General features: G+C 37.9%; 1 protein-coding gene across 1 annotated transcript in view; it reads left to right on the forward strand.

Moving 5' to 3' along the window:
* The window catches only part of LOC129779626 (TGF-beta receptor type-1), a 192,046-nt gene that overhangs the window by 163,152 nt on the left and 11,127 nt on the right, over positions 1-17,767 (forward strand). The window contains exons 6-7 of the mRNA XM_055787214.1: positions 16,949-17,182; positions 17,238-17,761. Of these exons, the coding sequence (XP_055643189.1) occupies positions 16,949-17,182; positions 17,238-17,761 (758 nt within the window). The remainder of the gene's footprint in view (positions 1-16,948; positions 17,183-17,237; positions 17,762-17,767) is intronic.

Genomic DNA, 17,767 nt, shown 5'->3' on the forward strand with positions numbered 1-17,767 from the left:
ATATTTGCAAACAATAGAGAGAAGTTAATGGTCTTCGTAGCCAAATTGTGCGCATCCGCCTACTACTTGACGAACAAACCTGAATTCAATCTCAGTACTCTACATTGACTATGGTTATGGCTTCCTACCGCGCTCGCTATAGTGCTCTCTATCTTCAACCGAGAAAACTATGAAAAACTAATTTAAATCATAATTACAGAAACAAAAATCCAAATTTTTCGCAAAAGTAATATTTGTTCAAAGAAAATTAAATCATTAGCTTTCATCTAAATCGGTCCGGTAATTAAAAAAGTTATGAATTTCAATTTTTGTAGTGGAAAAAAGGGGGAAAATTTGTTTTTATCGAACTATCGATTAACTTTGAAAAATCATGTCCCAAAAACGAAAACAATTGCATCTCTGGAATCGAGATAAGTTATGTAAAAAATCCTCAGCTTTGAAGAAAATATATAAAAAATATAACGCTCTCTAGTCCAAAGTAATTAAAACAATAAAATACGACTACAACCAATAATTACGAAAATAAAATCCGTTTTTTGTGCAAACTCGATATTTTTTAATAAAAGGCTGCTAGTTCATTGGCTTCAATTTGATATGTCGACTATCTAAATCGGTTACGTGGTTGAAAATTTTTTTTTTAAAAAGTCAAAAAAAAAAGTTTTGGGGAAAGTTGAAAAAATATATTTTTCGGATACCCCAATAAAAAAACAAAAAAAATATGGGTCTAATGTTTTGAAATAAGGTACAAAATTACCACTTTTGACGAAAATCTGCGAACCGGAAATCGGTTTGACATGGAATGGCAGTATATTAACAGTCCCGCTGTGTATATAGTCCAACTGTGAACATTCGATCAAAAGGAATATTCTTACGCCGAAAAAGGAGGCATGTGTTGTGTAGCGATAGGATAGGAATACTCTTACGTCTAAATGGCTACTGTGTAATATATTCATGAGAAAAAATGTACATAATATATTCGGCTCTCTTACAGCTGAATTGCTAAATGAGCCTAATAAAGATAAACAGATAAGCTTGGGTAGACTGTACAATTCGTAGTTGCTCTCCGTGATTGACCCGACCTGATAAAAATAAACAGATGGGATAAAAAAGGGAACCTCATTTATCAAGCTTTGTGACAAAAAAGCGCAAAGTTTTCTTTTTTATCAACAACGAAAATCAATTAAGATAGTCGAATAAGGCAGATGTATTCTATAGACAAGTTACGCAAGATATATTTCAGTCGCACCGTCATTCCATATTTCTAATACAGAAAACAAAACATTATAGTAACTCGTCCGGTACAAATTTGGTGCAAGGCCTGAGCTTTAGTTGCAAATGATTCCATACCCCTTTGTGCAAGGACAGCTTAGAGCAATCAATGTACATGTTCTGAGCACACATTGCAAATCGAATGATTCGCACAACAGCGAGGTAACAACTGATAGTTGTTACGCATTACATATAAATAATTCCAATTTTCGTCAACTAAAGCTATTTACGGACTGGGTGATCATAATGTATAGCACAGGGGTGACCAAACTTTTGGGCATTACAGACAATTAATTGTTCAAATGTTAGCCTGCGGCATTGACTGTATCAAAAAGTCATTAAAAAATGAATGGAGTACCAGGCGATAAAACAAAGTTTATCCCTCCTGTACTCGCGCACAAAATCATAACTCGTATACACGCGCACGGTGTCACAGAATTGTGTGTCTCTGTTATTTAGCTATTGTATATTGTTAGGCGTTGTTGGTATTGGTAAGTGAAAAAAATATAATTTAACCCTTTGCGGTGGTTTGTCTGCTCTCAGCCGCCACAGCAAGGAATCATACTAAATACATTTTTCAACGATGTAGGGTAGATGCTCCGGTAATCGTGGGTGTACCAATAATAATGGGAAAGCTACCGTCGTCGTTATTTACGCTAATACAGGCTCATTTACTATTTTTAGACGATTTGTGACAAATTTTCGGAGATACTTCTAAAATTGGTCAAACTGCATTGTTTTCTAAACTACAAATTATAATGTTTTTAAACAGATTAGTTGACTGGTGAACAAAACTCTATGCGGCTTACGAAATTTGTAACGCGATAGAAAATTTTCACAACGTGAAATACTTATAAAACACTCTTTTGATGTAAAAATCGCATGATGAACATTTCTTTACGATTATTCCTACCTGATTCTGTATAAAAAAGTAGTTACTATTAAATTTATATCAGAAAATTAAAACTCCATTATAGGAAGAATTTCCGTGCTTTTGTTCTTATTATAATGGTACTTCTCGTGTCTACATTTTGGGGTTAGATTCGTTGCATAACAGATCAAAACGAACCACGGTATACATAAATACAAGGTATTATATTCCCGAAAATGACACTTGCGTGAGGTCACTTATATCGGTTTTGTAAACAAACGCTGGAATCTACCAGTGTAAAAGTGCAAGCGACTGTTTCACTCTACGAATATAATCGTTCTGTTCTGGAAAACAAATGGTTTTTTTTCGAATGAATGTAGCCCGATAATGCTGACGTCATATGCTTACATCCAAATCGGTTATTTACTAACGGGAATAGACTGCCTTGTTTTGTATGCCGTAGAAACGAACGGTAGTGCAGATATAAACAAACCGTAGTGCGTACGTGAGTTACGAGCAATTTTCAACTTCCCGTGATATTTGTGGTCTTAACACCAACTACACGAAGGTAAGATATTATTCTACTTTAAGCCTATCGAACTAATTATGTTTTTGTTTAGGATGCAGCAGCAGAAGAAAAAGCGCAGCCGCATGCATCATGTTTACGATAAAGATGCTGTCCGCCAGTGCATCCGAAGTATAAAAAACGGTGAAAAAACGATTTATCGTGCTTGTAAATTTTATGGAATCCCTGAGTCAACCATCCGCTTCCGTTTGAGTGGTAAATGGAGCGGGAAAACTACGAAAGGGCCTTCAACAATACTCCTGCCGGAAGAGGAACGGAAAATCATAACCTGGTTGAAAAATATGGAGCGCAAGGGATTCCCAGTCGGGAAGCAATCACTTTTGTTCAAAGTGAAAGCGTTTTTGAATTCCAGCGGAAGACCTAATCCTTTCAAGAACAATATTCCTGGTAGGTGGACAAAATTGACAGTTAAATTAAAAATATTGTGAAATCCATTGCAAATTACAGGAAGAAAATGGTTTTCGCGATTTTTAGTCCGTCATGATAATATCAGCTTGCGCACCCCGGAACAAGTGACTGCAGCAAGTTCGAAGGTATCAGAAGCGGATATAAAAGGATGGTTTACGTGCGTTAGAGATTACCTACTTAATGAAGGATTATCTGATATCCTCAAAGATCCTCGGAGAATTTACAATGGCGACGAGACTTCATTTTTCCTTCATCCCACTACTAAGGCGGTGCTGGCTACAACGGGAAGTAAAAACGTGTATGAGGTTCAACATGCTGACGGGCACAAAAATGTGACTGTCATGTTCAGCTTTGGAGCTGATGGTAGTGTTGTTCCGCCGGATATAATCTTGCCGGTTCAGAGGATCCGTCCTGAAATACTGCAACAAATTCCAGGAGAATGGGGAGTTGGAAAGAGTCCTAGTGGTTGGATGAATGTCGAGAACTTTATGCTGTACATCAGGAAAATATTTTATCCAAATCTGCTCAAAAAGCATGTTGAATTCCCTATCATCTACTTTATCGACGGACACTCATCGCATACAGCGGTTGAAGTAGCAGACTTATGCTTGGATTTGGGAATCATTCTGCTAGCGCTGTACCCCAACACAACACGTATTACCCAGCCGGCGGATGTGGCGATATTTAAACCATTCAAAAGTGCATGGAAGGCAGCAGTTTGTGACTTGGCTTCTTCTAGTAAATCACCCTCCGATACCGCAGATTTGGATCAAATCACAATGGATACCAATGATCCCTTATCAGTTCCCGATGAAGAGTGCATCGCTTCACGGAATAAAGTGTTAATTTCAATAGATTCTATCAAGGAAGCATTTGATGACATAGGTGAAGAACGTCTGCACAGAATCAAGACTCAACCTGATTTAACCGAAGAGGAAAAAATCATTCGATCACTGTATGAAAAGCTACTTGCACCACACGTAGCTGAACGAGGCCATGACGATTTGAGTATTTCTGATGATACTGTTATGTGCACAGATGATAAAATGACATTCGCTAATGAAGGAAACACTGACAGTAATTGCGGTATTCTTTGTAAGGATGTGAGAGATACAGAAACGATGGATACAATGACAGATTGTTCCAATGCTATGCGCGATAGTAAGGCTGACGATATTGCCAGTTTTCTACAGACTCCCGAGACACCAATACGGAGCAAACATCATAGAAATTACACTCGAAAGTTTTTTCCAATACTGACAGCAGAAGAGCGCCTTAATGAAATCCGGTGTTTGGAACAGGCGAAAGAAGATGCTATTAAGAATAAGAACGAAAAAACAGAACAAAAAAAGAAAAATAAGAAGCACGCTGATGATATGAAGATACAGAAAGCTGCGGAAAGAGAGACAGTTAAAAAACATAAAGAGGAATTGCGCGAGCAGAAACACCTTGAAATATTGCAGAGGAAAAAAGAACGTGAATTAAATAGACTGTTCAAGCATTTGAAAGCCGATGGTATGAGAAGAGATAAATTGGAGCTTCTTCAAGCGTTGAAGCTCTCAAAGCGTTGATATTATTATTGGAAATGTTTATTAAATATGCTTTTTTGTTATGTGCAATAAAATGAAAATAATTTGGAAAAAAATTATGTGTGAAATCTATTCTTCATTAAGATAAATGATAGATTCTATAGGTTTAACTGCCAATAAGGTACATCACAAGTTTGATTCGCATTCAGTCAAGGGTTTTTGAGCCTTTGCATAAAATTCATAAAGGTATAAGTAGTGGTAGGGTATTCGTTGTCTCGAAATAAGATGTAGTAAAAGTAGGGCGTGGGGGACGTGTTTTAGTTTCACCTTACGTATCAAAATATGAAGTTTAACTCATTACCCTAGATTATGGAAGGAACACATAGGGTGCATTGTAATGCAATAATGAAGACGAAAAAAAACAATCTCACTCATTCACAGAAACACTACTCTAAGAAAAAAATCCACTATTACTAGAACATGTTCCGCTATTATAGGAATATTGGCTCTATTATTAGAACGTGACACTAATTCCGAATATCTAATTTTTTCATAAGATTTGTTAAAAAAATGTCAACATTCTAATGGCATTTGAAAATTTATTCACTTTTACATCATACACATACAAATCCTCAAGCAAATTCACAAAATAAATATCAAAATTTTAGTTTTTTTATAGCACTAATGCTTAGACCCACTATTACTGGTACATCTACCCTAATAGTTTACATTCTTTCTAAACGAATTTTAATATCTAGTGAACTTTTTCACGAGTGTATACGGAGTTTCTACGAACATTTGGTAACGGTATCCGGTATAAACAAAATATTATTAGCGTGGAAAGGTAAGAGGGTTTCTTTCAGGGGAAATTAATTCCGATCGCGAAGGGTTAATGAAAAAACTTCAGAATTTTTTTTTTCTTTAACTTCATTGAGTCTCAATAGTAAATTTCAAATAAATATTCAATGATAAATTATTCCATGAAATAAACATAATTATCGGTTACTGAGTAATTGCTACGTAATAAATAGTTTATTTTCTGTGAAATCTCATATACCGTCGATAGGGGTGAAATTGGGTCAAAGTAGAGAAAGTTAATGTTAGTAATATCTTGACAAATTAGCGAATATTTTTAAAATCTGTGAGGCGTTTAATAGGAGACATGTTTCCACAACTTCCAATGCATGATACTTAACTGTAGTAGAAATAGTTATTATTTAATAATTCATCAAAGTTTGATGTGTAAATAGTCTTCAAATAACACCACAGAATCTCATGCCCAGCATTATACAGAACTACTAGAATTGTAAATAATAATCAACTTTTCCCCCTTTTTTCCAAAAATGACCTTATCAATTATTCATGATTTTTGAATTTTTGAAATTTTTGATATGTCGATCATTTGAATCGGTGCAGTAGTTCGGAAGTTATGAGTTTAAAAAAAAGGCATTTATTGAAAAATGAGAAAAAATGATCTTTCCGACCACTCTAAAATGGAAAATGTTACCTATTTAATTTTGATATGTAGATCATTCGAATGGGATGAGTTATGAAAAATTTGATTTCTTGGGCAACCCTAAAATGGAAACGATAACCCTAATCATAAAGAACTAAACTACCACTTTTCACGAAAATCTGAGAACCACTATATCGGTTCGACATGGAATGACTGTATATAAACATTTCCATTGCACTTCTAGGTGGATTGACAATATTTTCGTGACTCAAATAATCATTCAAGACACCTACATGTTGTTAAATTATCTTGAAATTATTGAGAAATGGATTTTAAAACACAATTCTTAATAGAAAGAAATATTCACTCCCTTCAAGAGGTGAGATTGGGTCAACTTTCATTAAATCGTAGTTCAGTGAAAAATTAATATTATTCCACAATTTCTTGAACACTCACGAATGTTCGTCATTAGAGAACATTCCTACATAATCAGAATTGTGTTTTACTTTAATGTATGATAGTTATTCAACAAAATGTTCGAAAAGTACCTTTTTTGACCCATTTTCACCCCCATCGACGGTATCAATATTGTTTTTTAAGGAAATTGTCATTTATGAACAGACAAAGCATTTATTTTCCATAAAATACACCCAAGATGTACTATAACAGATTAAAATTGGTTTTATGTTTGTGCAAACACTATTTTGTTTGCCACTCTTCATTCATCGACAGTGGCAAACAATGTCAAACATCGAACATGAAAAAAATTACTGAAATATTTAAGGTAACCTAACAATGTACTGACAGGTTTGACGAACAGACCGAAAAAATATTTTATTTATCCAATAACTGAATATTTGCTTGTCGTGTTTTGTGTCGATAATATTTGATCAGTGCACGTTGATCAAATATCATCTATCAAAAAGAGCAAAAGATTTGACTTCGGTCAAACAGTGTATGAGCACCCTTAGAGGTATAAGAACTTCGTTGAAACTGTCCCAAAAAGTGTCATGAGCTTTGCGTGTTAGGTTCAATTCAGTTTCGTCTTTTTTGCCTCGATTAGTTTGATTTGTCGTGAACTAAATAGATATCTCGTATTATCATCCATAAAGACAGTTCCAAGGAAATTTGGCAAATCCAAAAATTTGTTTTCAATGCCAAATGAACTAAAAATGTCGAGATTTGGTGTCATCTCAAAGAAATTTTGGCCGAAAATCGACCTTCTGGGACTTAGTCTGAATGGCAATGAAGGTATGGAAAAAAATGAGATATTTTCACCCTTGAACATCTCCCGTGTACATGAAAATGGGGTCCAAAAAAATGTTTTGATGCCATATGCCTTCAAAATGCATGAAACGTCGAGATCTGGGGTTATCTCGAGAAAAAAAATGGCCGAAAATCGCCCTTTTGGGACTTAGCTGATAAGTTTATTTTTGTTATTTTCGAATGATTTATTATAATTGTCCAATAATTGTCCCCAGGTGGCCCCGTCTTCCCCGCCGTCCCCCATTCACGTTTCACGTGGTTTCAGTCCATATCCTCTCGGTCCGATCATACACAGAGCATCGTTTTTCGGCCGGAACGATTTGGTTTTGTGTCTTACGAATAAACAACGCATTATGCGATGCAACTACCTCATGAAATTCAGTTCTTTCGGCATCAGTTTCGCATTAACTCGTCTTAGGATCAAATACTGATACAAAATTCTCCAACTCACTCTCTGCGTCATCTTCACATTGATTCGATTTAGTTGGAAAAATGAAATATTTTGGTAAATAAAAAATGATGAAGTCATTTTCAACCAATAAAAACTCTACATAAATTATGTAAAAAATACAAGGGAAACAACTTCGAGGGGATATTGTTTCTCATATTTTTGAAACATGTTATAACTGTCAAAGATTCCTAGTTCAGCGTCGTGCACAAAATTACGTAACGCTAAAAATCCGGGTTTTGGACCTACTCCCCCTCTACGTAATGCAATTTCATATCTCTAATACACAGTAAGCAAGGCAACCTCGACCCCCCTCCTCCCCTTCTCACGTTACGTAATTTGTTCACGACGCCTTGGATGATTTTATTATTGTCAGGTTTGTGTATCAGTTTTCATTTATATTTTTGCTGCTTTCCAAGAATCTCAAATTGGTCGTTTTGCTTAATATTTGCACATTCTTTGGTCCACCCAGAAAAGGGTACACCCAAACTAGCGTTTTCTCATTTCATTTGGGATTGTGCCAAAAAAAGTCCATACGCCGTCAATGGGAATCGAATCTAGGCCGGCTGGAATGCAAAGCTAATCTACACGACCACGCTATCCACATGGCTAATGATGCTTCAGTTGTTCAGCAAATACGTGATATTATTGCACCTGATTGTGAAATGAATTTGGGAAGTGTTATCAAAGAGTAAAAAAGGAGCGCATGAAGGAGAACAATATCTATCTCGGTCTGGGTCCGTGTATGCGGCAAAGTATGCGGAAAGCTTATTTGTCTTTTGTTTCGTGACGGCTTCATGCACCCGATGGGACTTCGGCTTCGTGCATCCGACGGGGCGTCCACATTACATAACAAACCGAATATGCCGCCTGGTACAGCCCGATCGGCATCATTCGGCATAATGTGGACGCGCCTTAACTCATCATCATCATCATTGGCTGATCAGATTTAAGTCGTCTATATATCGTTGTGTTTGTCTCCACCCAAATTAAAATGGTAGAATACTTTGGAGAATATCTAAAGATGAATAGAAAAATTCGAAAAATCGACTACGAGTCATATATTCTGCAATGAAAAGTGAGATCGAAAAAAACGATTCCGCATTTGTTCTGCAAATTAATAGTTTAACCAATTAGAGTAATTTCTTTCAGTTGGAATCGACTTTGGCGATATTGAGATTCATGTGCTGCTATTGGGAAAACTATAATGGATTCTCAGTTGAAACATGCACATCGAAAAGCGTTTTATTTATTTTGTAATTGGGATTCGAAAGCGTCTTCTGTTCTCGATCGCGAATGTACGAAAAACAAAATATTGGAAGAAACCTCAAAACACAACTGTTTGGTGAGACAAAATTCGCCGGGTCAGCTAGTAATTTATAAAAATGGCTTATTTTCTATAATAATTCAACTGTACTTAAATTAAAATTGAAGTGCCTTTAAGAAGTTAATTATTCTACGACTTGAAATGACGTCTAGAATCAAATCACATTGTTAGAATACATTTAACTCTTGCAGATACTGGATATGAGAGATGGTAGTTTCTTTCTTGCAAAATTGTTTGTGTTAACAAATTCACTAAAAGTTGACCTTTGAGAAACTTTCAACTACTGCGGAGATACTGTCCAGACGTCTGTATTGTGATGTTTTCAGACATATAACAGTGTGATTAGAAGAAAGCCTCGGATGTTCTACAACAAGGTTCATACGAAAATCCGCGAAGGTTCACTAATTTGGCTAAAAAAAAATAAAAATTGTGATTTTGATGTGAAAAACGAAGAGTGTGGAAAATAGCAAGAAAACCAAAAATTTTGTCAGGAAGTCATTATTCCATCGGATTGTGACCGCTAGGAAAATCGTAGGTAATTCCAAGGAAACCATCAACATCGGTTGCACGGCCAAATCGCTATGGATGGAAAGCAGTTCTCTGTGTTTGATCGGTTCAGAAAAGTTTGTTCCACTTGGATTTGCGGATTTAACCCAAGGCAGACCACTATTTAACGAATGTACATAACCGCAGAAGCAATTTTCGCGACGACCTTTTCGTTTGTTGAAACACTGCAGGACGTGATTCATCATGCCATCGTGCCTCTATGTCGGAATGTGGGATTTTTTTTGCGATCAAATTTGCACCGTGGTGTGTGGTACTTTTAGATCTAGAACAGGGATTCTCGAAGCAAAAGACTTCTTTTCTAAAATGAATCGACACCATCGAACCCTGTATCCGAATTACTTAAAACAAATTGTTCTTATCTTATTTATACAAAATGCTTACCAATTCAAAAACTTTGCGGCTGGTTAAGTGAGTAAACTTGGCATCATCAAAAAATACACATAAAATTTAGTAAACATCAAGTGTAGTTAATAATTATTAATACAAATTACAACAAGAATACTTCCTACTAAAATATTAGTCATACTTATAACAAATTGGCTCATGTAACAATACTTATACAGTACCTTGAAAATTTCGAGCAAGAAATGGTGTTAACCCATATTATGCCAAGCGGTCGGAAACCCGAACAGCAAATTTGATAGTTTTTCATGGCTTTGAAAAGCAACCATATGGTATGGTTTTGGCATCAAATGTTAGCTTAGTTTTTTAGCTACCACTTACTGTCAATTTAATATTCAATTTTGTAGAACTTTATTGGGCAAAAAATCGGTTTAAAGCAACTATGTGCTAATAAAACGCAAAAATATGTAAACTTTTCGACAGTATTACTTTGATAAAAGAACACACATTGGGATGTAGGAACCAAAAAATAGATTGAACATCCTACAGGATGAAAAATGTAGGTTTTGGTCTATGTTTTTGTTTGAAGATTTCTCGATTTTTTGTCATTTTCCGGAAAACTGAAAAACGGAAAAAAATCTTTAAAATTACACCAATGGCTTTCGTTAAAAAAATAATTTTTATAGCTTGTTCGTTAATGGGTTCATTAATCGATTTTGATCAGTTTTCGTTTATGTCAACCCCTGGAAACCGACAACGACCCCAAGGGGTCGATATCGACCACTTGAGAATTCCTGATCTAGAACTCATTATCAACCTTTCGACGTGATTTTGCCCTCGAACTTCGCGCCGGGCAAAATCACTGTCTACGTCATCAGCCTTGAAAAGGCAATTTGAAAATTTTAAAGTTAACGCAGTCTTAAGAATGGCTGTTAACTGCTCGCTTGCTGGAGCGAGTACTCTTATAGAAATTGAAAATGACGACTTTGTGTACTCTCGCCCGCTGCAATTTTTTTTTGTCGCTGAGAAATGTGGTCAAGGGGTATTGGAATTTAATTTAAAAAAACAATGGTTTCTGAGCATTTTTGAATAAGTGTGCATGGGTGCGATTGATATGCCCAATCCGAAGAAGGATGAGCTCTCTTCTTCGGTTTTACCACGAAAGAGGAAAGGATTTATGGAATCAGCAATCTAAATTCCCTAGATTTGCAGTCCTTATTGACTTACTGACTTCAATGGGCTAAGTCCCTATTACAAGAAATCCTGACGCTTGGTAATCTTTCTTAATGTAGAGTTGGAAAAAAACAAATGATTTCCTCCAAAACTAAAAGACGTTTTTCGGTATATTTTACGGATATTTTCCGAGAAGCTGATTGTCTAGAATCGAGCAGCTTGTTGGACTCTAACAAGGCCATTGACCATCGATTATTGTTCTCCAAGAGGCTCAGTTATGACTTTGGGGCAATTGGTGGGTTGTTTTGATCTTTAATCAGTAGATTATGTTTGTTTTTAAATTGTTTACCACTTAGTATGTTAGCATGAGAATTATCTCTTCGACAAATTTGATCCAGTTGTTCACCCCTATTCTGTATTTCGATCGACTCGAAATATTTCGAACGACATGATAAAATTCCATTCTGTTTTCCGTTCGAGTTGTTATTGAATTTCGTTCGATCTGTTTCTCTTCGAACATGAAATAGGCAAAATGTTCGAAATAGGGAATGCGAAATTATAACTCGAACCAAACAACGGCTTCGAACGAAATGGAAATCAATCGGAATACAGAATAGGGCTGGGTGTGTTTGGTACCCCTTGTGCTAGGTTACTACGTTATGTGTTCGTTTTTGCTAGCTTTGTTTGGGGAGTACTGATTACTCATGTCAATGGACCAATCAGAACGTGCAATTTTTTATCAGACAATATTTGACATTTTTCCTAATGGCCAATAGTATCAACAAATTTCATTTTCTTCATTTGAATTGGTTCGTAGGAATATTTCCAATCGATTGATGCAAACATCTCTGGTACCGTAAAATGAGGGCAAATTGATCACGATTTTCAGAAAAATGTGAATACAGTAGAACCCCGATTATCCGCGAGCGGATGATCCGCGGTGAGGATTATTCGCGACAGCGAGTTACGTAGTAAATCAATCGGCCTTCCCGGAATTCGTCAGTGAGTGGTAGGTCCATGCTTTTTTGTTTTGGTCATGGCTTTTAAATTTTTTTTGGCCACTGGTGTACACGATCTTATAGATGGGTAGTTTGATGATTTCTGTATTGATGAAACATAGTTTTCATGCTGAAACATCTTTTTTCGTGTTTTAGGCCCTTATTGCATTATCCGCGATTTTCGTTATTCGCGATGAGCTTGTTCGACTATAATCGGATAATCGGGGTTCTACTGTATCTTCTGCTGTATTTTTTGGGTAAAATTTATACACATGGCAGAAAACATTTCATCTTTGGCAGAAATGATGCCATTTCGTGTGCTGGAGGGTCAAATGCGGAAATAATGAGCTGTTTCAAAAGCTTAAAAATGGTTTGTATGTATGCGAGCAGATTGTGCCAAAAAAGAAGCCCATACGTAGTCAATGGGGATCGAATTAAGGCCGGCTGGAATGCAAAGCTATTTCTTATTATTATTATCTTCGGCATAAAAATCGTACAGATATTTTTACCTACTAAGACTAAGCCTAAACACATTTTTTGTTATACCGAAGTCAAACAAATCAGACACTTCGTTGAACTTGCTACAGCAGACGTCCAGTGGATTGTTCATACCATAGGTGGTGCGATGATACGACCGGCGAAAAAATTGTGACTGCTGCGTCACTCGAAGAGGTGTGTTGAAGGGAAGTTTCGCTAATATATCTGCGCAGTCGATGTGATCTGTCAAGATATCAAAGACGAGTAGTCGTTGAAGAAGTACTCGTCTGCACGCTAGTGTTGGCAGATCAATCAGCATACAACGGCTTTCATACGCTAGCAGGTTGATTCTATCCTTCCAGTTGAGATTCCGAAGAGAATAACGAATAAAATGCTTTTGGACTCGTTCTATCCGTTTCATGTGAACTACGTGGAATGGAGCCCAGATTTGTACCCCGAATTCTAACACACTACGCACCAACGAGCAGTACAGCGTTTTTAGACAATATACATCATCGAAGAACTTCGTGTTTCGCTTCAAGAAAGCATGGAATATGCTTTCGCAGTGACTGTAGCGATGGGTTCCGTAAACCTTAATTTACTGTCTACGAGAATCCCCAGATCCTTCACGGTATTCGTACGCTTCAAACTCGTTGTTGCCATTTTGTAGTCGAAGACAATCGGTGTTCGTGATCGACTGAATGAAATCACGCAGCATTTGCTGATATTGACTTCCATTCCGTTCAAACTGCACTATTCCAGAATCATGTCGATGTCCGATTGCAGCGCACAACAGTCTACCCGCGTTTGAACTGCTCGATAAAACTTGAAATCGTCTGCATACAACGATTTCGGTTAAACTCGAGCGAATTCAGTATCTTTGTCTCCGTATTGCGTTGGGATGTATGCCCTCAACGCATACCATGAGTCTCGAGGTTTTGGCAGGCGTACTCCCACTAAAAGATCGCTTCAATTTATTATCTCTTCGGTTCCTCATCCGGTGTAAGGTTATGAATCCATTGGTGATCGGAAATTTTGAGCAATTGATCGAGCTAAATTTTCATTCTGGATTCATGAATTCATATCATGAATTCACCTCTATGCAGGTTGTTCCTTCTTCGTATATTCCCAACCGTGTTTGTTTTCCTGACTACATCAATTCCTCTGTACATTTCGATCTGTTCATGAAGGAGAAAATCCATGAAAATCCAGATTATCATAGATTGGGGTTCGTTCCTACAATCTTCAATGCAAAGTATGGGCGTATCAATTGTGATAATATATACTTTACTGATGGGTCCTCTATGAATGAGTCCACAGGATTTGGAGTGTTCAACGTATTTTTAGCACCTCACACAGTCTTCAGAATCCTTGCTCGGTATATATTGCTGAATTGGCAGCGATATACTGGGCGCTGGACAGCGTCGCCTCACGACCTGTTGAACACTATTACATTGTAACGGGTAGTCTTAGCTCTGTCGAAGCTATCCGTTCAGTGAGGCCGGAAAAGCACTCGCCGTACTTCCTTGAGAGAATACGAGAAATTTGGAGTGCTTTATCCAGACGCTGTTATGTCATTACCTTTGTCTGGGTCCCTTCACATTGCTCAATTCCGGGTAATGAGAGGGCTGACTCATTGGCAAAGGTAGGTGCAATTGAAGGCGATATTTATCAGCGTCAAATCGCCTTCAATGAATTTTATTCTTTAGTTCGCAAAAATACCATCGCTAACTGGCAACGCAAGTGGAATGAAGATGAATTGGGCCGGTGGTTTCACTCGATTATCCCTAAGGTTAGCCTCAAACCGTGGTTCAAAAGTCCAGCTTGAGTCGGAACTTTATCCGCACCTTCTCCCGACTCATGTCCAATCACTGTTCGTTAGATGCACTACTCTTTCGTTTCAATCTTGCCAGCAGCAATCTCTGCGTTTGTGGCCAAGGTTATCACGACATCGAGCACATTGTTTGGTCGTGCGAGGTGTATCTGGTCGCCAGATCGAATTTAGAAAACTCCCTTCGGGCCCGAGGAAGACAGCCCAATGTGCCGGTGAGAGATGTGTTGGCTCGGTTAGACCTTGATTACATGTCCCATATATATGTTTTCCTTAAAGCTATAGATCTTCGTGTGTGATTGTCCCTACATCCTTATACCCTCCTTTCCTTCCTTTGCGGGTAATTCATCCCCTTGCTATAAATAGTAGAATAAGTTGAAATGTAAATAAACTATAGATATACGAATAGATTTAAGAATTGAGTGCTCATCAACATTGTTACAATTTCCTCATATCCCATCCTTCTCCTAAAAATATGTCACCCTTCTAAACTCGAGTACACCGCGAGTAATCGGTTTTCCACCTTACTAACCATAGATGTAAGAAAATTGTTTCTATATATATATAGTTTTAAAAATATATTTAAGAATTCGGCTCCTTTAAACTTAAGTAACTGAGCCTGTAAAAATAAACGAATTAAAAAAAAAAAACGATTTCGGTGATTTCAGCGCTTTACAAATGTCGTTGATGAACAGAACGAAGAGCAAGGGCCCCAAGACACTGCCTTGGGGTACTCCGGAATGTACAAGGTGGATAATACATCACCAATTTTCACTGAGGAACTGCGTCCAGTAAGGTGAGACAGGATCCATCGTGTCAGCCACTCTGGAAGTCCTATTCTCCTGAACTTTTCAACAGCTAGTATGTGTGGCACTTCGTCGAAAGCATTGGCGAAGTCAACATAAACAGCGTCGACTTGCTGCCGCTTTTCCATTTTGTCCACCAAAGTCGATACGAAGCTTAACCACGATCCCACGATAGTTTTCTACATCGTTAAGCGACCCAGACTTATGGATTGGCGTGATTGAGGCGGATTTCCAGATAGTGGGAAAACAATTCTCACTAAGAGAACGGTTGAACAGTATGTTTGCTGGAGAAGCAAGAGAGCTCGCACACTGTTTGATGAAAAATGGCGGTAATTGATCTGGATCAGGTCCTTTTGATCCATCGATAGATTGCAGCTTGAGCTGGACTTCGCGTGTTGAAAAATTCATCCGAGGCACATTCACATCAAACTGCGGAATACTGTTCAGGTAGCTTTCAGTCAAAGGTGGTGAGTTATTACTTGACACACTTTGAAAAAGGGACGAGAACATATTCGCTGAATCCTGCGACGTGATGGCAGCAATTCCCCGGTAACGCATGTTTGAGGTATACCTTTCGTTGTTTTTCTATCGTTCACGCAGCTCCAAAATGATTTCGGATCTGCCTTCACACTATCTTCGATGCAATGAATGTAGTCACGAAAACATCTTGCGTTCAGAGAGTTGTATTGGGCCTCAGCTTCACGCATTTCAGTTCTACATTGTTCACACAATTGTTCGAATGATTCCAAAAATCTCTTCGTAAAAGCGTGCAACTGCTTCGTCCACTGATCCCATTCCAAGTAATTGCTCCCAATCGACTCGCTGGATTTTCTCATTGAGTGCAATCATGTCACAACGATGAAAAATTCACTAGACCACGCTATCCATATAAGGTATATTTGAAGATGTTTTTTTTATTTGTTAGATGCCAATATGGTGATTATTATCAATACAACTGCTGTTGTCAGCTGGACTTTTTTTTTTCTTTTCTTTTAGCATGTAAAAATGAATAATCTAAATAAATATGTGGCGGTTTTTCAAAATTCTCAAAATTTACAAATTGGCGGTCGTTTGAATAAAAATTAGTTGCTTTTCAACAAAAATCGCTATTCAAAAAAAAAAATTATAATTAAGATATCAAAAAATTGATACGTAACAATTTCAATTTTAACGTGTTGAAAAATAATTTCAGCCAAATTGGTACCTTAAATTCTGAGATGAGCGTACCACCAACTGATAAAACATTGTTTCGAATAAAAACGCACTTAAAGATTCGTACATCAATGCTACTTCTCATAGTTTTTGCTGTTTTTTTTTTATTATTGAATTCATTACACAAAGAAATGAACTCTGAACTGGTGGAAATAATTTTCTCACGTGCTATTTTTCATGAGACGATGGCGCAAAAAGCGAGAAATTAAATTCACCTAACTCCCCCTAAATAACCACTAAGTATGATTAATCGCTCAACATCATGGTATTAATTTTCCCACCGCTGTTCTGACGCTTCCCACAAACAATATTGATACATTACTGAGACGTTCCTTTGCTATATTTCGTTTTTTTTTATGTCTTCCTCCCATTCTAACGCCAGCCGGTCTGCCATTGCTGGTGCAGAGATCGATCGCCCGTCAAATTCAGCTGGTGGAGGTCATCGGAAAAGGACGTTTCGGCGAGGTTTGGCGGGGCAAGTGGCGCGGTGAACATGTCGCCGTGAAAATCTTTTCCAGCCGGGAAGAGTGTTCCTGGTTCCGGGAGGCGGAAATCTACCAGACGATTATGTTGCGCCACGAGAACATTCTCGGCTTCATTGCCGCTGATAACAAAGGTGAGTCGATTGAGTACATATTAGCTTCTGTGGAAAATAACAATTGTTTATCAAGATAACGGCACCTGGACCCAACTCTGGCTCATAACGGACTACCACGAGAACGGATCATTGTTCGATTTCCTGACGTCACGCTGTATCGACACGAAGACGATGGTTGAAATGGCCTATTCCATCGCCACCGGGCTGGCCCATCTGCACATGGACATTGTAGGAACCCGGGGTAAGCCAGCGATTGCCCACCGAGATCTCAAATCGAAGAACATTCTCGTCAAATCGAACCTCACTTGCTGTATCGGAGATCTGGGCCTGGCGGTACGACACAATGTGGCCACCGACACGGTCGACATTCCGTCGACCCATCGGGTCGGAACGAAGCGCTATATGGCTCCGGAGGTTCTAGACGAAACGATCAATGTAAATCAGTTCGATTCGTTCAAGCGCGCCGATGTGTACGCCTTCGGACTGGTTCTGTGGGAGATCGCACGACGATGTAACATTGGTGGAATCTACGACGAGTACCAATTGCCTTTCTACGATGTGGTGCAACCAGATCCAACCATCGAGGAGATGAGGAAGGTGGTT

The sequence above is a fragment of the Toxorhynchites rutilus genome, chromosome 3, assembly GCF_029784135.1.
Source record: "Toxorhynchites rutilus septentrionalis strain SRP chromosome 3, ASM2978413v1, whole genome shotgun sequence".
Classification (NCBI taxonomy): Eukaryota; Metazoa; Arthropoda; class Insecta; order Diptera; family Culicidae; genus Toxorhynchites; species Toxorhynchites rutilus.